Raw genomic sequence first — 24257 nt, forward strand, 5'->3', positions numbered from 1 at the left:
TAGAATACAGCAGTTGTAGAAAGAGGACTCCGTATTTTCAAGGAGCATCATAAAGTAAAATTAATCTGTAAATCATTCCCCAATCACTTTTATCATCATTTCAACACTTGTTTAGTATTTTTGCATATTATGAAACTGTTTAAATAGCAAGTCAAGTATCATAGTTAAACGAACAGAATTCCGTGTTCTGAGACACTCCTTTAGTTGATGTGAAGTTAGTGAGTTTCTGATTACACTTAAGCAAATTTAATTTCAATTTCTACTTTCTCTTTAGAAAGTTGATAAAATTTGGTATAATATACGTAGCTTACATCTGGTTCCTCCTTTCCCTGCTGTGGATTTTATTTTTTTTTTACTTAAGTTTGACCTTACAATCTGAATTCTTGCCTTTGTCTTATATTTTTGGAAGATGTTTTTGCGTGTGGATCTGGGTTGAATGCTTCTGAGTATCTGAAGCTTATCTGTTAATGAACTTGCTTTTTTATGTACTTATTTTCCAGATCAAGAGCAATCTGAATCCAAATGCAAAGGAGTTTGTTCCTGGGGTGAAGTACTGAAATATTTGAGTAGACGGGGCCCTCTTTTGGTGGATGTAGCACAATTTCCACACTGTGAAGGCAGTATTAGAAGACTTAATTGTAAAAGCTCTCTCTTGTCACTGTGTTACACTTACTTATGCATTGCCAAAGTTTTGTTAGTCTTGCATGCTTAATAAAAGTGCTGAGACTGTTATTAAGTAAAAAGCTGTCAAACATTTACTGAAAATAGAATTGACCCCATGGCTTGATGTGAAGACAGTGAGGAAAGAAGCACCAGTCAAGTTGTGTCAAAGCACCAAATTAAATGACCTCTAAATCTTAGTGAATTGTCCTTTTTGAGACTAAACTGGTCCCTTAAGGTTAACTGATACTTGCTAATGTCTAAATTTTTTTAAATGAGTAAATTTAAGTTCTAGTAGTTAATTTCTCAGTTCAGACTTAAATTTGCATTTGTCCCCATCAGAAAGAATCTCCTTTTTCTGATGAAGGCTTGTTAGTTAATTTGAAATAATTTTTTATAAACAGGTATGTCTTAGGTTCACTACCTTAGTAACCAAAGTCCTGGCTTTTATGGTATGTTATCATGTAAGAAATATTGAATTCTCCTAATGTTACATCTGAGAAAGTATGTGATTTGAGAACTACATCCTCTTCAAAGGAGTCATTGCATCAAAGCTATACCTGTGTAAAGTCTAACATTTGACCAACCCATAATCCAATTGAACAAAGAAATTGTAACCTGTGATTTGAGTGGTGCTTTTCCTTGCTTTGTTAACTATCACTACAATAGTCTGCAGCACAACTTTTCTTTTAACAAAGCTAGAACAGTTTTGGCTTCTTAAACTTCTTATTTGGGTAGGTTAAGCTGCCATACGTGTTCAGTGTGAATAGTGTTTAAGTTGAAAATATTGTAAAAAAATTATATTTTTTCAAAAATATTTAAAAAAATAAATAATAGTAGAACTGAGCAGATGGTTGTGTTTATTGGTGCTGGAATACAGACTCTCCAGTGGTGATACTTCCTTCAGCGTGGGCTCAGTCCCTCAGGACAGCCCTGCTGGCAAGATTTGCTGAGAGAGCAGGCTTTATTATTATATTCCATAGTGTCGAGTATGTTGTTATATAAGTGTCTGTCCAAAATACAGCAGTAAAATAAATCCCATAGCCCCTTCCATAGCCCACCTTGATCACCTCAGGCTGCAGTGTCAAGGCAATTAAATATATCCATGTTAAGAAACATTCTGGCTGGCCAGCATAATGGTAACCTTACTGTAGTCTAACCTTCATTGAGTTTTGCCCTTCACAAACCATTGCTGTTCTGATTGGACTGGTTTTCTATTTTGATTCACCTGGACCTTCCCCTTTTTCACCCTCACAAGCTAATTAATAATAGGTTTGTGGCTAATATTTATTTGGGATAGGCTGTCAAACCAACTAGCAATTTCCTGGTTCCGCATACAATTCTGCCCCACGGCCCTACTCAGTCGTTGATAATGTCCTCTGTGTTCTTCTTGAGCTTGGAGGGCTCAAGATTAAGAAGGCCATCTAGTCAGTTCTGGGTCACATTCTTCCTAGGGTCCTTTGGTGTGCGTACCTGTGCCTGGTGTTTTTTAATAGCTACCTTACTAAGCTAATAAACAGGTTTTTTTAAGATGCTGAAGCAGACGATCCTGCTTGGCTTTCATTCTTTTTGGAGCCATAATACCACCAGTCCCCTCTGTACTCTAACAGCTCAGTACCACAAGTGGCACAGCAGGCTGCCAAGTATGAGGGTTACAGATCACTTCTCTGAGCCTGGACGGGGGCAAATGAGTTCATTTCCACATACTGCCGAATTATCATCATGCAGTATAATTAGAGGTTATAAACTTGAATTAGAGAGGCATTGTAACCTAATGTTTAAGAGCAAAGACTAGCCTATCTCAGGATTGTGTGATTAGTTAATACACATCAAGTACTTAAGACAATCCCTGGTACATAGAAAGTTCTATTTAAGTGACTTATTACAATTAAGGAGTTATCTAAGCTAAGCTCTCACTTTGTTGGAACTTGTCTGAGGCAATGTGCACATTAAAACCACTTTGATTTTTTTTTAAGGGCTTGAAACACATTATTACCCCATCTGGGCCTATGTGGCATAGTTTTAGGGTAACTGAAGTCATTCTGTTTCGTAGGGGTTTTATCTTATTACAACTATTTAAACAAGGCACCTTATGTGAGAGGATTTTTCCTATTCTTATGCTATGTCAGTTACTTCTCAACCTTTTCTATGTCATAAAGTGTAATTTATCATACTGGAGTGTAAGGATGAGGCTGCCTGTAGCTAGAGTTTATGGCTCATGGGCTCCAGTTGACCCAGTATCAGCCCAGATAACCAAAGGCCAAAGGGATCAATACTTCAGTATACTTGTAACCTCCTACAAGGTTACTGGCCCACACCTGTTGGGAAGTTCCACTGTCACTATAAAATGGCTAAGGAGTTCCACATATGTATATTGACTTTTTACCCAGTATGCCTTCTGATTGAAAATATTCAAATAGGTCACAGAAATGGAAACTGAGTACTTTGTTTTCTCTTTGGTTAAAGCATAAGAATGTTGTGATTTTTCAACCCTCCCACAAAAGCCATAGACTAACAGACATCCTACCTTTCCTGGGCGCAGTTTTTCAGATCTTGGTGCACACAGACCCAGTTTCTGTATTTTGTGGGGTATCTTCTGGAACTGGAAGCTGGTCTTTTGACCTTAAAGAAAATCCTTTGAAGACTGGGCAGATAGGAATGTATTTCAGAAAGGCAATTCTTTTTACCATGCTCATCCCGATGGGAAAGTCATAGCTCTTCAGGCTGGTAGACATCTCACTGTTGGCATGGGCCCCAGCTTTCCACTGTATCAGACCTCGTTCCTCTGGGCTTCCTGGAAGAGGACAGTGGGGTCACTTACCAGAGCCAGCAATCCTCTGCTACCTCCCCTTCCCATAACCTAGCCATAAGGTAGACTTCTGGAGTTGTCTTGATTCTCAATTCTCTGGTCCTGAAAAGTTGAATCTGTGATATCTCAGCTCTTAACTTGGCTAGAGCTCTAGGGAACCCTAAGGGATACTGGTTATACGTAATTAGTATTTATTGTGTATCTACAGTGTGCCATGGTCTGTGCTAAATGCTTTTATTTCATTATCTAATTTCTTTGAAACATTGGTGGGAGGTGTATAGGCACTATTACACAAAATTTTATGATCAAGAAGGCAGGCAGACGGTTAAGTAATTGTCGGCCTACATCTCGAGTATGGGGCTGGTGTCTCCTGGGCCAGTGGGGACCAAATAATGCTCAGACTGCTGTGAGGGCAGGAAGTTATATTTTGAAACACTGTAATCAGTATTAATATTCAATATTACGATTCCATATTTGGAAAATAAACTCTCTTGTTTTTATAATACAAACTTCAGAAAGTCAAGCTAAGTAAAATCTTTGTTGGTGGTAGGGATACGCGAGAGAGATTTTTTACAACTAGGGGAAGTCTCCTTTAGGAGGTATGGGAGGGATGTGTGAATTCTCTGAGGTTTTCACAAGAGGGCTGGGGTTGACCGAAGACTGTGAGACAGTGTAAATCTAGTGCAAAGATTTCCACGCGTTGGCAGCCCAGACTGAAAAGCCCCATGAGTAGAGAAACCAAATGTGTCCCAAAGTCTCAGAGGAGAGGGCACTGAGGGAGGGCTGGTGTCCTTAGAGAAGACCACTTGGAGGAGGTACTGTTTGAGCTGGGCCTGACTGCACAAAGAGCACAGGTGGGCAGAGTGGAGGGAGAAGAGCTGCAGCTGTGGCACAGGACTGAGGTGACTGATGGCCCCACTCCTCACCACTGCTGGGACACAAGAGCCAGCCCGGCACTCCCTCGCCTCCCCTCCACATCCCTACCTGTGTTGCCTTCTCCAGTGCTTCTCCAAGTCCTAATCTTCTTGGCCCCACCCAGAATCATCCAGGAAGCCCTCCAGATGACTCCAGCCCAGGCTTATTCACCTCATTGCTCTAAATTGCTTTAAACCCAGTTTTACTTCCTATCTTGTTGACTTAATGTTTTTTACCCTTAAGTGTCTAACTTGGGGCCATGCTTGCTCCAGTAGCACTTGCTGAACTAAACTTACTGCCCCTCTAAGGTTGGTCTGTGGGTAGGTAAAGAGTAAGAGCAAATGCAAAGTGGTCTATCAGCAAAATGTACCCATCCTACAGAATAAAGCTCTGTAATTCCATTGTTGAGGACAAGGTTCTGAGCCAGCCAGACCTGGGCTTGAAACCAGGTTGTGTGACCTTAGGCAAGTGATTTAACCACTCTGAGCTTCAGATTCCTCATCATGCACATTGAAGGACTGTTGAAGATTATGTAGCATAATACATATATTGATCATTGGCAGAGATGGTTGCTGATGGGCAGCTGGGTTGAAGGATAGAGATGAGAGGAACTCAGGCACTCTGAGGCTGTTAACATCTGGGTAGCTTAATCCAGCTGCCCAAATCACAGACCCCTCTGTACAGCTGCCCACCCAGACGCCCTCTATCTCCGTGGATTCCCTAGGCATTGAGGTTGCCACTTCCCTGTCTCATGTCCTCAGGATGAGCTTCTCCAGGTCCCACCTCAGCTTCCTCTGGTGGGCGAGGGGGGTACCATGGTCAGGTATCACCCATCCATCCAAGTGATAGCTGCTACCAAAAGCTCCCTCATCTGATGCTATCTAAAATCCCTGAAAGTGCCAGGGAGTCCTGGCCCTTCCCTGCCCAAACTCTAACCCACCAGCTGTGCATAGCCAGCCGCTGATTCCTGTGCTCTGAATAGACACTTGTGTCTTCAGAGAGGGGAAAGCAAGTGGGGTCAGCTATGTTTAGGCTGTTAAGTCGCAGAAGATGGAGAGCTATCATCCTCCATCTGTCATCTCTGTGGACTGATGCAATCTAGCCCCTGTCTCTACGGAGCTTTCCTTGATCTTACACTTCCCCTGAAACTCTCTAGCAGAGGCACTGTGGTGGAGTGGCTGGGACACAGGCCTTGGACTAACTGCATCAGATGGACTTGTTTAAATCCCAAATTTGCAGCGTTTTAAATCAGCAAGTTTTGTGACCTTCGGTGAGTCACCTAACCTCTGATTCTTTTTTCTCATATAAAATGGTGTTGATAGTCTCTGCCTCACAGGATAGTTTTTGAGGATGAAAGGAGACATTTAGCTCCATGCCTGACCCATAAATGTTTGGTAAATGCTAACTATTCTTATTAATAGTTAGAGCACCTGGTGACATTTAGTTTTTATATATTTCCTGGGCACATAAACATGGGTCAGGAGGATTCTCAGGGACCCCACAAAGTATCTTCCATGATCCCTGTAAAAAGCCCTGATACCAAAGAGAAACGTTAGGGGCTCTTCTAGTAGCCAGCATAAGTCACTGGCATATTTGGAGTGAATTTTGCCAACATACTGATGCTACATTTCCATCTGTCCTACTCTAAGAAAGCAAAAGCAACCCTCAACCCAGTGGCAACAAAGAAATGGAAAAGAAACAATTTACAGGGCCCGGGAATGACTCTCCTAGCCACACCCTCTTCAAGACTAAGAGGGAAGCCTGTGCCTCCATCAGGCTGGTGGTCTCTCCCTCCGGCCCATCTGTTCCTGCTTCTCCCTGCAGGGCCTGAGGCATTGCATCTGACCTGGCCACAGCTTCAGCTCAGGAGACATCTGCTGGACTGCCTGAGTCCAACCTGGTTCTCTGTTCCCCTTTTCAGGGCTGACCCATACCTGGCACTGTGTTGTCCAGTATGAAAGCGAGGCACCCACCCACAAACATCTCCGTAGTCAGCAGCACAGTCAGAATCTGGTCCACTTCAGGAATGCCTGTGGAATAGGCCAAAGGCTAATGGGTGTCACGGCCCCATCTGGAGAACGGAGCTCAGAGACTTTCTCCCCACTGGTGCAGCCTGCTGACTTCCTTGAGCAAGCACAGAGATGGAAAGTACAAAACCTTGACTTTCAAGATTATACACCTCTGCCTCCCATCCTTGGATTCAAATCCCAGTTTTGCTGGTTGCTACTTGTCTTGCAACAAATCATTTAACCCATCTGAACCTCACTTTTCTCACCTGTAACATGAAGATGGTAATAGTATCTATCTCATGGAGCTGTTGTGAAAATTAAATGAGCATATGTAAAGCTCATACCTGTCCACAGAAAGTGTCTTAGTAAAGAAGAGCTGTTAATTAGCCTCAGCTGCTAACATCCAGAGACAGGCAGGATTTGTGGCTCTGGCTGTGTGGAGCCTTTGAGGGAAGAGGCTGTGCTCAGAGTTGAGCCCACCACACCTCCCCCACCCTGAGACAGGTAAGACAGGTGGAGGCACCTGTGTTGATGGCATCCGGGTTGGAGTCCAGGTAATTGGGCAGCGTGAGCCCGAAGAACATGGAAAATCCAAGCACGAAGAGGTTGCGGGAGGAGTTCATGTCCACGAACTGCAGGTTAGACAGCCCCACAGCTGTAATCATGCCTGAGAGCACAAAAGAACCGCTGGAGGCTCCTCGCGGGCCGGGTAGGCTCCACCACATGGCGACCACACCCCAAAAGCACGCACAACACTCACCAAAAAGGGTGCAGAACATCCCCCCTAGGATGGGGTCAGGGAGCGAGGCGAAGAGGGCTGTGAATTTGCCAATGGTGCCCAGGACCAGCATGATACCCGCACCATACTGCACCACGCGCCGGCTACCCACCTGCCAGTGAGCCAAGGGGTGGGGCTAGACCCAGGGGGTGAAGTTGTGTGGGGTTAGTTGTGGGAGGGGAGGGGCGCGGTGGGTGGGCGGGGCCTGTTATAAGAGCAAGGTACATATGGGTCAGAGCATGATGCAAGGGAGGCCTGTCAAAGGCAGGGTGGGGCTAGGCCAAAGTAGGGACAGGTTTGGGGCGGGGCCTGCGGCACATGGAATTGGGGTGCGGCTTTGTGCTGCTCTGGCTAGTTGCGGCACCTTGGTAATCCCCAGGACACCAATGTTGGGGCTGGATGAGGTGGACCCGTTGCCCGTGCCCAGCAGCCCTGCGATAATGCAACAGATGCCTTCGGTGAAGATACCCCTGTAAGAAAAGGGCAAGTGGGGGCCTTGGTCCATGCTCTAGCCTGGTTTGTGTCCTCCCATTGCCCTGGCCAGCCTGACCAGAGTCTCTAGGGCTGTGTGAGCTGCAACTATCTGTCTGTAGTACTCCCCACTCCGGGCCAGAGGTGGGTCTGGGAGCCAGGAGCCCAGGTCTGAATGCTAGTCCCACTGCCCTGGCAATTAATCCTTAGGTGATTCTGGGCTTCAATTTCCTCATCTGTCAGATGGGGATATTAAGAGTACCTGTCTTACAAAGCCATTAGTGGATTGCATAAGAGAACGCACATCAAGAGCTAGACACATGGGGACTTCCCTGGTAGTCCAGCAGAGAAGACTCCGTACTCCCAATGCAGGGGGCCCCAGTTCCATCCCTGGTCAGAGAACTAGATCTCACATGCTTCAACTAAGAGCCCGCATGCCGCAACTAAAAAGATCCCATGCGCTGCAACTAAGAGCTGGTGCAGCCAAATAAATAAAGAGAGAAAGAAAGAGCTAGACACATGGAAGGCTGTCAGTGACTGTAGTTTCCCTTAGACTTCGTTGTCTCCTCAGCTGTTCGCAACACAGAGTGAGTGATGAGAGCATCTCCATTTCATAAGTAAGGAGAACCTGGAGAGTTAGTGACTTGCCCAACTCCTTGTCCCCCACCTCTGGGATTCAATTCTGTCCGGACGTTTGCTTCCTGAGTGACCCTTGAGGGGATGAGATACCGGGGAGGGCAGGTCGGCATACCTGTTGATAGCGTGCACTGGAGGGGGTGGTGCGCCAGCCAGGCGGGCACAAGCATAGTAATCTCCGATGGACTCAATGATGCCTGCTAATGTGGCACTAAACATTCCCAGCACAGCAGCCGCAGTCACTGTGGGAAGCCCCCACTGACCTGTATCAACAGGGAGATGGGAGGTTGGATGCAATGAGTGTTCCTAGGTGGGTCAGGGAGTGGACTAGGCAGTACTTGGGTGGAGCAGGGGAAGGGGTAAAGAGATCTCAAGCTGGGGTGGGAGCTATACAGTTGTGGGAGCTTATTTGGGGTCACTTAGAGTCATAAAGCTGGAGTGAGACGTTGAGTACACCACCACTCTGCCTGGCACACTGTAAATGTGCAGCTAATACTTGTTATGTCATCAGCTGGACTCGGGTCACCAGGGGCCTCACTGATGGTCTCAGTTGGAGGCAGAGGGGCCCAGATGGAGTTGCTCACAGGGGTAGGGGATGCGGATCCAGGGAGCAATAGCCACGATGTCCCCTCGGGCATCTGTTCGTGCCTGGAAGCCATAGGCTGTGGGGTCTGAGGGCAGCACGTCCGTCAGGGTCAGTATATAGCAGAGCAGCCACACGGTCATGATGGCTAGCACGATCTGAAGTGGGGGTGGGGGGTGAGGGTTGCACTGAGGGTCCAGGAGGTCTTGGTCCAGGCTAACCAGCTCCTACCTTAGCCCTAGCCCTAGCCCGAGCCTGTGCCCCAGCCCCAGCTCAGACCCCGGCCCCCATCCCTGGCTAGGACCTCAACTCTGCCTCTAGCTCCCCTGCTGCCCCTGCCCTTTCCCCTGCCCTTGGCCCTGGACATAGGTCCAGCCCCTGCCCTAGTCCCACCCCGAACCGCCTGTCAGCTCCTCACGGGAAACATCTTGAAGATCTGGATGCGGAAGAGAGTGAGGCCCTTTCCCCAGCGGTAGACAGGCAGCAAGAAGGTGAGATTTCGCAGGTACTGGGAGAAGAGGACAATCAGGAGAATGGAGCTGGGAACAGAAGCACAAAGAGAAAACGGCTGGTAGGCCGGGCTGGGGGCAAGAGCCAAGGCTAAGGGGGCAGGACACGAAGGGGTTGAGGGACTGGGGCTGGGCAAGGATCAGGCCTGGTGCCCACTCACCAAGCTGAGATACCCCAGTGGGAGCCAGCTCGGTCACCAGCAGCTTGGAAGACAGAGAGACCAATGAGGGAGACAGTGGGGGTGACTGTAAGAGGCCCGATGTAACTGAGCAGGGCCCCAGGCAGCCCCATCAGCCCAATCACCACCTCCACCATACTGGACACCATGATTGCACCCTGGACCTGGAAAAGCAAAGATCAGCTATAAGTCACCATGTAGAAGCCATGACCTCTAAGTTAAAAAAATGTTCCTGGACCACATCCTCATATCCCCCAATTCAGCAGTGGCCTTCCCTCCCATCTAGTCCCACCCTCAAGTCCAGGTCTCTTCTACCCCACATGCAAACCCACCTCTCGTATCCGTGGGTGCCAAATATGAGAGGTATTCAGGGGCAGGCTCCAGTTACCATAGATCTCCTCTGGGGGCATAGACAGGAACACACACACACGTGCACGGGGAACAGAGAGAGAAAGTAAAGATGCTGCCCTGAAGGCACCTTGGGGTATGGACATGGAACAGTCGCCCAGACCTCCGGGCTCCTGGGGCTCCCCTCTCCAGTGCAGCCCCCAGAAATGTGCCCACCTTCTGGAGGACATTTCCATCTCTCCAGGGCCAGGATGGCTTTGGCTGGGACCAGAAATGCAAAGGCGCTGGCCTGGAACAGTGGCAGCCTGGAAAGAGAGGCACAGAGCAGCAGGGACAGGGTGGGAGGTGGGGAGGCAGGAACACAGAGACAGGGGAGATGGGGAGGGAGGGGCACAGAGTGAGGCACAGGGAGAATCACACACAGGGACAGAGACACAGAGGAACAAGGGCAAGGGCAGAACAGAGGGAAGTCACTGAGGCCCCAGGCAGGACTCTAACATTTTGGGGGCCTAAGAAAGAAAACAGATGGAGCCCCTGGCTCACAACCTGCTCCCTTTCCTTCTCAGCACCAGCTCCTGCACTGTGAGGGGCCACGTGCACGGAAGTGGACAGCTCAGCTCCTGCATGCAAGCTCCACTCACAACCTTCCTTCATCTTCCCACCATACAAATGACCATCCTTAGGCCACCCAGGCCTAGGACTGTGCACGCAGGGGCAGGGGGCCCCCAGGAGGACGGACCACTGGAGAGGCCCACACAAGCCCTGGCAGCAGGGGAGTGAGTGGTCCCAATTACCCAGAGTAAGGCTTAATGGAGGAGAGCCCAGCTAGGGCACGTTCCCTTTCCTTGAGGGACACCAGGGGTCCAGGGTGGGACCCCAGCTGCCTAGCTCTAAGGCTAGCCTGGAACCAAAAGCAGCAGGTGGGGGCAGATAGCAGTTTTTCTTGTCCCACAAGAGTCCTTTGAGACGGCTCCTGCTGTGTGGATCACTGCGTGTGTGTCTACGTGGGGTGGGGTAGGGGTGGGAGTGGGGCAGCTCACCGGATGCCCAGTGTGGTCTGGATGAGGGTGGTGATGCCCACACAGGTGAAGATGGTACCAATGAGCTGGCTGACCATGTACTGGTCACGGCCCACACACAGCGCCTCAGCCAGGAGGAAGGGCACAGCGATGGTGCCACTGAAGCAGGTCAGGTAATGCTAGGGATGTGGGGAGAGCGCATGAGGCAGGGCCCACGGAGCTCACAGGGAGGCAGGGGAACCCTCACAGTCCTCACGCCTGCCTCAGTGGGCCTGAGCCCGTGCCGCCCCAGCCAGTGTGCCCACCCAGGACTGACACTCCCATAAGGCATTCCCACAGAGCGACTGCTCACCTCTCTGGGAGTTACTAATCTGCCCCCAAGTTATTCCTGCAGCTTCTGTGGAGTGGGCCCCCTTTCCTGTCACCGGCACTCCACCTGGCAGGTGATACCTCGTCCCTTTCAGGCCCCATCAAGCCTCTTCCCCACCCCTGCTTGGTGACAGTCACTGCTTCTGACTTTAGGTTTCTCTTCCTGTTACCCAGGATGACCTCTTTGGCCAGGGAGGGGGCTGGGGAGCAGGCAGGGCGGGGGTGGGAAGGCCCTGGGGAGATGCCCACCTGGAAGCCCAGCAGGACGCACAGGTACCAGGGCGGCACATCCTCGATCTTGTACAACATGTCAGACTTGGGCTCTGTGCACAGGGCCGTCGGGGGGTCCTTCGTGGAGGTCCCTGCTGAGCCCAGGGACTCATGCTGGGGGCAGCAGAGAGAAGTAACTCAGGGTGGAGTGATGGGAACCAGAAAAGTCCATTCTGCTTCAGAATCAATTAGGTAGCCCAAGTGGCCTGTCAGCTCCTCAGAATGGGGTCCCCACCCTTCCTCAATGCTCATGCACCCAGCTACCCCTTGGCCTGGCTACACGTGGCTCCCACCTCACATTGCTTTGTGCAGGGATGAGTCCACTGTACTGGCTCCTGGAGCCCTCAGAACCTGGGCCTTCTTTCCAAGAGAACGGGCCCATACATCAGAAGGCCGGGGTCACCAGGAGAGGAGGCAAAGAGGGCTGGAGACTGTGACAGGCCCTCTTGGACGTACTCTGGTCCCCCCTCTGTCCCTTAGAGGTCCTTGGGGTGTCACTAATGGGGCGGTAGGCTGGGCCCCTGCCGGCCCCCAAGCTGGGGTGAGCCAGTCCCAGAGCAGAAGTCTCCCTCACCCCACTGCCACCCCACCCTTCCCCCAACTGCCACATTCCGCCTGGGACAGTCACTCTCGATCCAGTTCATCAGAACCTTTGTCTCTGCCCTCCCAGGGAGCAAGGACTGCTCAGGCCCCCAGCCCCACCCTGCCCCCACCCGCTCCCCTCATTCCCCAGCACCTGCGTCTGGCCCTCAGGGTCCTCCTGGGCCCTCATCTTTGGGGCACAGGTGTGAGCAGTTCCTGAGGAGAAGAAGGGATTGCTTATACGAAGGCCAAGGAGGACTTTAATCCGCATAGCCGACATTGTTCAAAGTAAATCTGTAACCAGATCTCCAACACTGATTGCGAAAGGAGGGCCCAGGCCCAGGTAACGTATTAACTCCAGCCACGGTGGAAAAGGCCGCCCAAGCCTCTGCCACATTTACCTCCCGAGCACACCCTTCCTTGCCCGCACCTGAGCCTGGGCACGGGACAGGTATTTTCCGAGAGAGGGCCGGAGAGGGGGTGAGGAGCAGACGGCCTTGGAAGTTTACCAGGCCCTGGGTGAAGTGAGAGGAAAGGAGTGAAAATGGGCACATATTATGGTACACTCTGAATGAGGCTTTTCCCTGCTTATTAATCAAAAGTTAATCATTATCATCATCATAACCCACCTCGTTATTTAGGAACAACTGCGTGCCAAGCAACATCTACGTATTGTCATGTTTAACCCCAGGTGCTAGGTGCCATTAACCTCTTTTACAGCTGAGGAAACAGATTTAGGAGATGTGATCTGACCAAGGCCACACAGGTAGCAAGGTTTTAGAAAGCCATTCCAAAAATTCAGGTTGGCCTGAACTACTGAGCCCACGCTGTTAATTATACATAAAATGTCAGACAAGGCTGCCCTCCCCACCACCTCCACTCGCCCCTCAGGGTCCCTGAGGCACAGAACAGATGGGCCTCTGGAGAAGGAGCTGCCGAGGCTAGCCCGGTCTTTTCTGTCCTCTGTGTCAGGACAAGGATTCCTTCCCTTCCCCTCCCAGTCAGGACCAGCTACATAATCTGTGGGACCCAGTGCAAAATGAAAATCTGGTGCCCCTGTTGCAAAAGTATTATAAATTTAAAAACAGCAACAGCAGAGCATTAAACTGATTTGTGGGGCCTTTCTAAGCACCGGGCCCTGCGTGACTGCCACGCAGCCGCTGAAGCCGGCCTGGGCCCGGCCTATCTTCCCCTCCTGGGGGCTGGGGAGAGCCCAGGGGCTGAGGGCCCTGATTCTGCTCCCTTCTGAGCTGCCCCAACCCCATTAGGGTCCACCTACTTCTGGGTCGCTGTGCCCATGGCCAGGCCCTGCCCCAAGGCCTCCCCCGCAGCACCACTGTCCAGCTGGGTAGCAGCTTCATGTCACAGCCCCGAATCCGAATCCGACGGCCTGTCCAGCCTCCAGCCCGTTCCTCTGTCAACCTGTCCTCTCCTCTCAAATCCTGGCTCCTGTTCCCAGGTTCCCAAAGTCATCTGACCAGTTCGAAGCCTCTATTCCTCGGCACTCTCCTCCCCACCCTCTCCTCCCCGGTACTCTCCTCCCCACCCTCTCCTCCCCGGTACTTCCCAGGGGCTGGGGAGACAGCCCTACCCCTTCCACACATTGTCCGTTGGACCCTCAAATCAACCCAAACCACATACCACACACATGGAGACAAAGCCGGGAAGTTGCACATGGTCTCAGATACACAATCACACAAATGCACCTAGAGCACCTAGACTCTGACGCAAAGTGTCTCTAAATCACTCCACAAAAACACAGGGCCACGCAGGTGCACATCATGGGCTCCCGGCTCCACACCTGATACTACTGACTGCTCAGCCAATTCCTTGGGCCCTGGCTCTCCTGGTGCTTAAGAGTTCTCTCCTGAGGGCCAGGAGGAGGGGCCTCAGGCAGATGGGGAACAGGTGATGGAACGTAGGGGGCTGGGGCGCAGAGTGGTAAGGGCCTGCCTGGGACACCACCATTCCTTCAGCCCTAACCTTCCCCCACTCCCCAAATTTGAATCCCCTCCCAGCCCTGCCACTGCTCAGCCTGGGACTCTGCCTGAGCCTCTTTTGTTGTCTGAGCCCCAGTTTCTGCACCTGTCAACAGGGGATTAGAGTGTCTGTTCTGTCCACTTTCCAGGGCTTTGGAGGATCAGAGACACAAATGAATCTGTAAGCTGTAGCACCACTGACCCCAGATACCCAGACCCAGGTGTGAACCAGGTGGAGCTCTTTTCTCTGTTTCTAAGAAAAGGGGCCCAGGTGAGAATTTCTGGGGAGAGCAGGACGTACAGCCAAGATACTGAATCCAGCCTGTTCCAGGACCCCTGCCCTGCCCTGCCCTGTCCCAGGTGAGCACCGAGGGCTCAACCATGCTAGCTGGGGTCAGAGCAGAGTCTAGAAAGTGAGCAGCTGCTGGATGTAGACCCAGGAAGACTAGTGTTCTGGGAGGGGCACAGTAGCATGCAGTGGTTGCAGTGGGTATGTCCACAGGCAGCCTGCTTATGGAGTTTGCCTTGGCTTTTCTTTTCTCTCCTGAGGGATCTGGGGTTTCAACCGTTCAGATAACTGGTTCCATATGCCTTTGACAGCTCACTCACATTTCCAGCCATGACAGATCTCACTTACCTCTGGGAAATTATGGGGGATGTGTACCTGGCCCTCTCTAGGAGGGACGTCAGCAGAAACACCAATGTCTATCCTCCCAGCCCCCCAAGCACCTTTTGCAGAGAGAAGGAATCGAGGTCACTGGTTTTATTTGAGTCCAGAGGGGAAGGCCTTGGCCGCCCCCCCGGGCCCCAGGGCCCAGAAGCTGGAGGAGGGAGGGAGAGTGGCAGCACAGAAGAACAAGGCCTCCCCGCCCTCCAGGCAGCCTGCAGAAAGGAGGGGACAGATCCAGAGGAAGCCCAGCTCCCTTTAGGGGCTGACCAGGAAGGGGAAGGAGGAGCTGGACTAGAGCTCTGCCCTTGTGACTTGTGCCTCCTCTGAGCAGGCCCCCCGGTGGCCTCCACACAGCAATGCCTCCAGGGCCCCTTGACCTTGTTGGTGGGCTTCATAGATCTGGTCTTCTCCAAACTCCCCCAGGTAGTGAAAGCATGTCTTGGAGAGCCTAGGGGAGCCCAGGAGGAGCCTCAGACTCTGCCCGGCCCGCAGTGGGGCAGACCAAGGCTCCATCCCACCCCAGTCCTCCAGTCACGACCTCGTGGGCCACGGCGCCCCCATGATGATCACACTGATGGTCGGCTCCGGCCCCTTCCTAAGTCCTGGGCCCATGAGACGCTTCACCTGGTCCACTTCTCCAACTCCGTAGCTGGAGGCAGTGGGAGGAGAGGGAGACAGCATTAGTGGAGCCCATCAGCACATGAAGCTGGGCACACTGGGCATCTGCCGAGTTTCGTGCCCAGATTCTGAGCCTCCTTGCTGAAAAACTAAGAACCAGAAAGGGGAAACTCCGGGCCCAAAGTCACACAGCAACCTTGTCTCCTGGCCACCTTACTCTTCTACTTGCTCCCAGCTCCAGAGCTCAGACTCTGTCCCAGCCAGTCCCCACCCTTGGGCCAGAGCCCTATTGGAGTGTGTGTGGTGTGTGAGTGGGAGAATGAGAAGCCCCACTCATCAGCCTGCCCCTGGAGGAGGGGGGCAGGGGCCAGATTTTCAACTCACCCCTGCCAGGTCTGGGAGCAGCTCTGGTCCAGGACGTCTGTGTATACCGACTCTCTCAGCTTGCCACGGCCCCCGGAGTCCAGGGTGTGAAGCTTGGCCTCTGCCTTTGTCAGATGCTGCCACATCTGGAACAAGGAGGGGTTGAGAACCAGGGCTTCAGAACTGCTCAGCATGAAAGGAGGGGTGATTGGGCTGGGGGCGGGGACAGAAGCCTGTGTCTCTGAGGAAGAACGAGGCAATGGAGCCTTTTGAACAGGAAGCACCTGTGAGGCAGGCTTCACGGCCCTCCCCCAGGTCCAGAAAGCTGGGACCACACCAGCTGAGGCAAGATCCGCTGCCTTGGGATGGGAGGTGGGTGGGAAACACTGAGGTGGAGAATTAGGCCTGGGCATTGGGGCCCCTCCCCCAGGTAACACCTGCCCATCAGCACACACTATTTGAAACCACAAGAACAAGGAAAGAAAAAAAACCTCCCAGTCTTCAGTGACACGTGTACTCATAGCCCCCATGTGCGTGCGCGTGCTCACAGTCACACAGACACACACAAGTACTCAGGCACGCGTGACAGGTTTGTATGTGAACTCAAGACACACACATGCTCATGGACTCATGGGACTGACAAACATGCACACGTGTACACATACACCAATGCTCCCCAGTCATGCTTTGGGAAGGAGTCCAGACTTAAGGGTGGTTCTAGAAAGGGAGGAGTCCGAGAGGACAAGCTAGTGACTCCCTGGTGTCCCAGAGATTGCCTGCTCTTTGTTGGGCAAACAGATAGGTAAACTGAGGCAGGCCGGTGCCGGTGAGGTGAAGATGGCAATATCATGGAAGGCTGAGTCTAGCTCGATGCCTTGGGGGGGGCGGGGTTTGGGGATCCAAGGCCAGCGGTGGAATCTGAGGTAGATGGAGGGGTCTGGCTTGGGTGGGGGCCTGGGTAGGGGCAGGAGAACTGCTCGCGGGGCGGCGAGGGGGTGGGGGGCTCACCTCGTAGGCCACTGCCCTGCAGGCGTCACAGCGCAGGTGAGCAGGCATGTGTGCTGAGAACTTCTCTTCATCATCCAGCTCAGGGGCGGTGGCTGTGAGCGGGGCCCTGTCCCCAAGGCCCCCTGGGATGGTCCAGGCCCCCAGCAGCAGCAGCAACAGCGGCGACAGTCTCATGGTCTGTGGAGCTGGCTCAGCAAGCAGGGACTGTGGTTGGGGTGCAGGGGTGCAGGTGTGTACGCGCAGTGGGGGTTGCTGCAGAGAGCCTGCCCCAGACCAATGGGAAACCGACACCTCATCCTCCCGTTCTCTCCCTTCCCCCAGGGCCCTGCAGACACCGCTCGCGCACCTCCTCTCGTGGGACCCCGTGGTTCCAGCCAATGAGGCAAGGAGAGGGGCTGGGCCTGGGCGAGGACACATGGGGGCTGATACCTCTCATGTCCTGGGACCTGAGCACATGGCAGGCACTACGCTGAGCCCCTCAGGGAAGGAGGTGGCTTGTTACTGTCATCTTAAATCTACCCCTGAGGACACAAAGGTTCAGAGAAAAGTGACAAATCCAAGGCCACACAGCTAGAAGGGCTATGCTGAGATTGGAACCAAGCCTGGTTGACCCCAAGGTGCACTGGCCACTGAGCCACCAGGAGGAATGAGGCCACAGGCGTGGTTGCCAGCCAAGGCTCCCTCCCTGAGAGGCAAGTTCGCTGAGGCAGGGATGCCACAGTGTATGAAAGACACACATGGTCCCCTCCCCCAGGCCACACCCAGGCATGGAAGGGCACTCTGGGGTGCTAAGGGACCGCAGCAGGAAATCAGACACCTTACACCAGTTGTTCCAGCCATCGTGGCCATGGGGTCAGCAATTTATTGCACACCACGATGCGGTGAGGGGGAGTGGCCCAGGGCACTCATTGCCATCAGGACCAGCATCTCCAGCCACAGAAAGATGTCCAGGTTATTCTGACTCATAGTTCTCTCAGTCAGCTTCCAGTTCAAGGCAAGGGGGCAGTGACTCCAAGGGATCCAGGCCCCCCGGAGGCCTGGAACTTAAGGAAGGCATTGATCTCCATCCCTGACACTGCTTCTAATGGTAACTGTTCTTCCCCAAACTCATCACATCACATACCAGTCCCACAAGGCCCAGCCACTTCACTCAGAACTCTACACAGACCCCCACGCAGAGCACCTCCCACACCATGCATCTCCCTCTGCTCTCCTCAGAAGCTCCTGGAATCTCAAGGCAATTGGAACACAGGCCCTGGGTCCCGTCCCTTCCTATGCTGTGATGAACCTGAAGAGCCAGCCCCTCCCTAGGCATGTTTGCCACACCTGTTACCAGGGCAGTGGAACCAGATGAGGGCTCCTCACAGAGGCATCCCTTCTTTTGCCAGCCCTAACCCACCCTCCACCCCACCCAGAGAGATCAAGAGTCTCCTCTGGGACAACAGCTCAACCATCCTCCGTGCTTTTAAGTCTTTCCTGACGACACACTCATCTGTCCCCCACCCTTGGTGGGAATGGCTGGAACCTCCACTCCTAACCCCAGGACCAGCCAGTTCAGCTCTGAGGGCTTAGACAAGGCAAGTCAGAGGCTGGGGTTGAGGGGACAATGAGGGGCGGTACTCCCAGCTGGAGACTACAGTCACCTCCCCACCTTCCCCATAGCACCCCCACACCAAGTCCCAGGATGACCCTCCATGGCCCCTTCCGTATTACTTCCCTCTCCACCTCCACCACCTGTCCCCGCAGTTCTCTCTCTCAGATGAGACTCACCTAGGGCCTGCACTAGCCACTCTCCCCCGCAGCCTCCCAGGCCGAGGCTCAGATCCTCTTGCAAAGAATAACAGATTTGATAGCCAGTGTCTTTCTCTCCTCATCCCATCAGTGCTCACTAGCCTGCTCCACCTCTGCTGGGCCCACCTTCAGGGAGACACAGACAGCTCACTACCTCTGGGGGCAGCCCTGTCCCCTGCAGTTCCCATTTCCTGCTGCCCCCGAGGAACCCCGTCACCCCCTCAGGTTGGCATCTGGGGCCATGTCCTGGGATTTCTCACGCTACCAACTAAAAATTGTCACTTGCCAGCTGCCTCTACAAGGATGAAATCACTAGCCAGTGCAATCGCTGACCTTCAATACACCCTGAAAGGAGTTCTGGGCAGAGATCAGGAATGAGGCCCTCTGTGCTCTGGGAAACACTGGCAGAAAAGGCCTTTAGATAATCAGATATTTTCAGGAGAAGATTTTATGAGCCCAATTTCTTGCATCTTCTCATAACTAGAAAAGCACTAAAATCATTAATGGACATCTGCTCCTTGTGACTAGCAGCAACCTTCTGCCAAAATGTGTGCTCGATTGCCTGTATCCTCCTTCACCAAACCCACATCTATACTGACTTCCCTCACTTACCTCTTCAGAGCAGTTCCTCAGTGCTGAGAGGCTGTCTCCCAGGCTTATAGTTTTCATTTTGCCCCAAATAAAACCTAACTCACAACTCTCACGTTCTGCATTTTTTTCATCCCACAACACACACACACACAGCCCCCCAACACACCACACTCTGGGAATGCTTGGGAAAGGGGTATACGATTCTGTCGGGGGAGGAAACAGGCAGCCATTTCCTGAGCTCCAGCTCCATCAGCGCTGGGGGTCTCAGATAAGCACTCTGAAGGTAACTTCTGGTCTGAAGACTGCATGAGATGGGTAAAAGAAAGAGGTGATAGAAGGAAAAGAGGGCACAGGACTGGATGCCAGAACTTCCAAGGCCATTAACGGGCCCCAACACCATGGGGATCAGGCCCTGGGGCCTCACACGGGGAACAAGGAGCCCTTGCTCGGCTGGGCGGGACCCAAGCTGGAGGGTGGAGCACAGAGGAGCAGAGGAGGCGCGGGGCTGGGGGTCCCGCTCACTGGCAGGTAGTACATCCCGTCCAGGGGCCCCGCCTCGGAGGCCCAGGGTAGCTGGGGGCCGCTGAAGGCCGGCGGGCCCGGGGATGGTGGCAGTGAGAGGCCAGGGATAGGCCCATAGGCCGGCGGGAAGAGGCCGGGGCCCAGGGCCAGCGGGGTGTAGACGCGGCGGGGTGGCACCGAGGGCGAGGGTGGCAGCAGCACCTCCACGTACTGCCCGCTCTCGGGGTCGAAGAGCAGCCGCAGCCGAGGCTGCCTCGGCGCCTCCACAAAGTAGTAGCGGCCGCTCTCTGGGTCCACCAGGACCTTCCCCGGGTGCGCGGCCCCGGGCGGCCTGCGCGCCCCCTGGGAGGGGCCTTCCGGGGACCGGTCCATGGGAGGCGCCGAGGCGGCGCGGGCCTGGGGCGGGGCCGCTCTGCCAGCGGACGCTTGGGGCTCCCGCGGGAGGGGCGACTGGACCGCAACCGCGGGCTCAGGGGCCATAGGTGGCGTCTCCTGTTTCGATGCTATTCCAGGGCTCGAGCTAGGGTACGCCTGCGGGGAGCTAGGGCGGGGCGGTCTGGGAGGTTGGGTCCCTGCCGGCCCTATCGGCGACTTCTGGGGTGAGGTGCGAGCGCCGCCTAGAGGGCTGGTACGACCCTTGTCGTCGGGGACCAGGCGCTGGGGCTCTGCATCCCTGTTCTTTCCGCCAGGACCGCGCACCACGACTCCCTGGGTTCCCTCCGGCCGGCGGCCTAAGGCCAAGGCACCAGGCAGGCGGATCTCAGTGCGCGCGAAGGGTTTCGCCGTGCTGTTCTCTGCCCTCCGCCGCAGTACCCCGTTGGGCTGCGTAACGTCCCGGGGGACTGTGTCTGTGGTTGGCTCTGGGGTCTCGTAGGGGTGTGACACGACCGGCAGAAAGTCCTTGAGAAAAACGGAAGTGTAGTGAGCTGGGGCGTGGGCCCCCAGCGCCTGAAGCTCTTGTGTCTTGGATGCGCCGCCTTCTTCCCCGCGGCGTTCCGCAGGAGGCACAGGGAGCCCTGAGCCTGGGGTGCTTGCCGGGAAGCTTGGCGCGTATGTGGTCTTCACCATCTTGCGCACGTCGCGGGGCCGCGGAATGGCCACGCGCGGGCGTCCCGAGGCCGCTTCTCCAGAGCCCAAGGCTTCCGGGCGCGCATCGGCATCCAGGGTGCCCACGAGGCGACTGAGGGGCAGCTGGGGTGCAGCCACCGCTGGCAACAGCTGGCTGCCTGGGAAGGCAAGATCCGGCATCTCCCGCGTGGACGGACTCTGCGCCTCTGTTAGCTCTGGAGTCCCGGGTGCAGATGGCGTGGGTGGCACCAGTTCCTCCTGGGCTACGCCATTCATAGCTTCCCGCGTAGAAACTACCGCTGAGCTCTGCACTGTGGAGTCCCACGTCTCTTGGGGCAATGGGCTCCACGTCCCAGTAGGACGATCTGGAGTCTCCCATGAGGACAAGTTTGGCGGGGACGGGCTCCTACTCCCCTCAACTATATCCCCACCTGCCGGATGCGGAACCTCCCACGAGGAAGGAGCTTCGGGGGATGGGCTTCTTGCACTGGCAACACCCCGATTCCACTGGGAAAGGGTCGGAGGAGAAGGGCTCTTCCTGCTGACAGTTTCCGTGACAGCAGCATCCTGATTTCCCCATGCGGAGGATGCCTCGGGGAGCGACGGGCCACTCACCTTCCGGATAGCCCTATTCCACGGGGACAGGTTCTGGGGCGAGGGGCAGCGAGGACCCCGCACGGTCCCATTTGGGGCTTGCCACAGCGGGGATGGGCTCCTCGGTCTCACGGGCTTACTCGAAACCTCCCGGGGGGCCCTAGACTGGGAAGACGGACTCTGTGCCCTCAGGACGGTTCGATCCGGAGTCTCTTGCGGGAACCGAGTCTTGGGTTCCTGGTGGTGCGCCTCCTGGATCTTCTCCCCAGACTGCAGGAAGATGCTGGAACTAACTGGACCCAGAGGCTCGGTCCCGGGCGCGGGCTTGTCGCGCCGAATTGCGCGCTCACGGAGGCTAGGCCACGGTCGTGGGGCCCTGGCGGGGGCTGAACTATAATGCACACGAGGTGGCCGAGACCTGGCCTCCTTCAGAGCCACTCGAGTACTGCGGGGCGTTTCCGGGGCCGCAGGCTCTGGCGGTACCGTGGGTCCGAAGGTGGCGCTGCTTGGGGTAGGGGTCGCGGGGCTCAGTTTTCTGGCCAGCGCCGTCTGCACGAGGTCCGCGGCAGCCTGCAGGCGGCCCAGAGACTCGTCCAGGGAGCCGGTGCGCAGGAACAGTCGCGGGGGCGGCGCGCTGGCCTCCCGCGGGGGACTCCGGGGCCGGGGGCGCAGCTCGATCTGACGTTTGGGCACCGTCCGGGTCCTGGCAGGCGCGGCACGCTCCTCCAGCGCCACCTCCACACACTCGAACTGCGCTGGGGTGGCAGGACTCGGCCCGCGGGGTCGCAGCTGCAGGTAGGTGGCCCAGCGGGAGCCACCGTCGGGGCCCTGGGGCTGCGGTTCGGCAGAGATGGGAGACGCGGAGCCGGGCGGAGAGAGGCTGCGGAAGGCCTGCGTCGTGAGCTGTTGCACCTCGCTATCCTCTGCGTCAGAACGGCTGAACAGGGGCCCGGCGCCGAAGATGACTTCCATCTCCCCCGACGGCAGCATGCGCAGCTGGGGCTGGGGTGGCCGCGGGCCCGAGGCCGGGCCTCGCGGGAAACCCGAGCCGGGCCCGAGCTGCTGGCGGCTATTCTGGGCACTGACGGACAGGCGAGGCTGCGCGCCCTCCCCCAGCACAGGGGCCACCGTGGGCCAATTCGCCCTGCCCTCCGCGTCCGGCCCAACGTCCGGGGGCTCTGGAGAACCCGGAGCCGTGTGGTAGGAGCCTGACGAACTGGAGGAGTCCTGGCGCCGCGCGGGGGCCGCGGGCAGCCGCCCTGGGACCCCGGGCAGGGTTGGTGGGGCGAACGCGGTCAGCATGCTGAGGCCGGACGCCGCGCACTCTCTCCCTCGCGTTCGCCTCTGCTGGTGCCGCGGATGCCAGCACTGTCCCCGCCCCGCCCGCGGGTGCCGTGGGGTCACCGCGCCTTAAAGCGGCCGCGTCCGCTCCCGAGACGTCGGCATAGGCAGCCGGAGAGACCTGGGCCCTGGGTCCTACCCTCCCAGACCCCTTCTCCGGCGCGGCCAGAGAGCCCGGGGTGGCATTCCAGGCTTTGGTGAGGGGAGGGCAGGCATCCAACTTGTACGCAGGAGCTAGGCCCAGCTCCACTCATCCATCACAGGTGACGGAACGGAGGCTAAGCAGGGACCTGCCTGAGATCAAGCACTACGGCATGTGGATCAGAGTGTGAGCCAGGAGACCAGACAACTAAGGTCTTGCTAACAATTTCATCTTTATGTCAGCCCCCCGCGTCTTCCCATCACTGCAGTGCACCCCTCCTCCCTGGCCCTCCCATAGTCTGTCGCTAGAGCTCATAAGGGTGCATCCCCCCTCACCTTTGATAGAGGAGCATGGCTTGGAGGGCTCCCCCCGACTCCAAAAGTTGTACTGGGGCCTCAAAAAACTGCTGTCCCTGGCTGGACCCACTGCCCTTAGTGGAAACCTAGGCTGGAGGGGACAGTTCTAGCTTTTCAGGCTTCCAGAACAAGTCCCGGATGCTGATGTGGCATCTCTTAGGAACCTCTGGGGTAGCTGTGGTCCCTTCTCTAAAGCCCCTCTGAGGCAAGAATAGCTCTGTGCTCCCCCATACACTCACAAGGCCCTCATCCAGCCCCTGCCACCTTAGGACTTGCCCTGGGAACAAGTGCTGATGGGGAAGCAGCCACCACCTGTCACTCTCCTGGGACAATGACAATGGGCACCACTTGCCCTTAAACTTCTGGCTTCAAGGTCCTGCTATGACTCAGGCCCCAGCTGGCCCTGGAGCAAGAGCACTGGCCCCCCCTACGCATTAATTCTCACACTGAGCCAGGAAAGGCTAGACTTGACAAATCTGACTCAGCCTCCCTTGAGTGGGACCCCTGCCTGGTGTGTCCCCTTTATCACCTACGGCACATTAGTGATGGCTTCTGAGAGGATCCAACCTGTCCATCACATCCAGCCCTGCGTATGCAACTTGAGCACGTCATAGCCCCTTCACACACTGTTACCCCACCTTAAAAAGACATAGCAGAAGAAAAACACACACACACAACACAGCATTGTCCTTTTTCCTTCCTCCATTTGTGCAGACTAATAAGCTTCTAAGTTTGGGAGAAGTGTAAGAAGGTGCAAATGTGATTCACAGGTACAGCGTTATTGTTATGTGATGGAAACTGATTTCCCAAATTCACTGTGGTCCTGGAACCCACCATCTTTGAGCTCTCCAGTCGGGGCTTCTCATAGACACATACACAACACATACACAGATAGCCCGTCAAGTTGGGAGAGTTAAATTTACCAGGGCACTGGGGTAACCAGGGTTGTTTATATAGGAAGGAATTTAATACCAAGAGTAAGAAGGGACAGTGCCTACTAGACAACCAAGTAGTCCTTCCCTAGGCTACAACCTCATATCCCCATGGGCCCCCACTACTACCCAAAGGAGGGAGGGA

General features: G+C 54.6%; 4 protein-coding genes across 6 annotated transcripts in view; 1 reads left to right on the top strand and 3 right to left on the bottom strand.

Annotated features, from left to right (window-relative positions):
• PAIP2 (poly(A) binding protein interacting protein 2) overlaps positions 1–1506 on the top strand; it is a 20668-nt gene extending 19162 nt beyond the window's left edge. Inside the window, exon 4 of the mRNA XM_067731910.1 lies at positions 501–1506. Coding sequence (XP_067588011.1) covers positions 501–557 — 57 coding nt within the window. The 3' untranslated portion in view covers positions 558–1506. The remainder of the gene's footprint in view (positions 1–500) is intronic.
• The window catches only part of SLC23A1 (solute carrier family 23 member 1), a 15155-nt gene extending 432 nt beyond the window's left edge, over positions 1–14723 (bottom strand). The window contains exons 1-15 of one of the 3 annotated variants that reach the window (XM_067731897.1): positions 12568–14723; positions 12292–12353; positions 11535–11669; positions 10938–11095; positions 10114–10202; positions 9882–9949; positions 9532–9713; positions 9280–9400; positions 8863–9019; positions 8394–8541; positions 7536–7641; positions 7154–7283; positions 6917–7060; positions 6319–6414; positions 3188–3454 (exon numbers count right to left, since the gene is read on the bottom strand). In XM_067731897.1, the coding sequence (XP_067587998.1) occupies positions 3207–3454; positions 6319–6414; positions 6917–7060; positions 7154–7283; positions 7536–7641; positions 8394–8541; positions 8863–9019; positions 9280–9400; positions 9532–9713; positions 9882–9949; positions 10114–10202; positions 10938–11095; positions 11535–11669; positions 12292–12353; positions 12568–12691 (1968 nt within the window). In that variant the 5' untranslated portion in view covers positions 12692–14723 and the 3' untranslated portion in view covers positions 3188–3206. Of the gene's footprint in view, positions 1–3187; positions 3455–6318; positions 6415–6916; positions 7061–7153; positions 7308–7535; positions 7642–8393; positions 8542–8862; positions 9020–9279; positions 9401–9531; positions 9714–9881; positions 9950–10113; positions 10203–10937; positions 11096–11534; positions 11670–12291 lie in introns of all 3 variants that reach the window. The other 2 variants (XM_067731896.1, XM_067731899.1) reach the window with 2 other exon arrangements.
• A 141-nt stretch (positions 14724–14864) lies between these two features.
• Positions 14865–17446, bottom strand: MZB1 (marginal zone B and B1 cell specific protein). The gene is made up of 4 exons (XM_067731905.1): positions 16776–17446; positions 15789–15913; positions 15325–15435; positions 14865–15234 (listed from the first exon to the last, which is right to left on the bottom strand). Exons 1-4 carry the CDS (start codon positions 17190–17192, stop codon positions 15078–15080), a joined length of 810 nt encoding a protein of 269 aa, XP_067588006.1. The 5' UTR covers positions 17193–17446; the 3' UTR covers positions 14865–15077.
• Positions 17447–17602: 156 nt separating this feature from the next.
• Positions 17603–22710, bottom strand: PROB1 (proline rich basic protein 1). Its single transcript, XM_067731887.1, has one exon. It carries the CDS (start codon positions 22641–22643, stop codon positions 19578–19580), a length of 3066 nt encoding a protein of 1021 aa, XP_067587988.1. The 5' UTR covers positions 22644–22710; the 3' UTR covers positions 17603–19577.
• Between the last annotated feature and the right edge of the window lie 1547 nt (positions 22711–24257).

Source organism: Pseudorca crassidens, chromosome 3 (assembly GCF_039906515.1).
Source record: "Pseudorca crassidens isolate mPseCra1 chromosome 3, mPseCra1.hap1, whole genome shotgun sequence".
Taxonomy (NCBI): Eukaryota; Metazoa; Chordata; class Mammalia; order Artiodactyla; family Delphinidae; genus Pseudorca; species Pseudorca crassidens.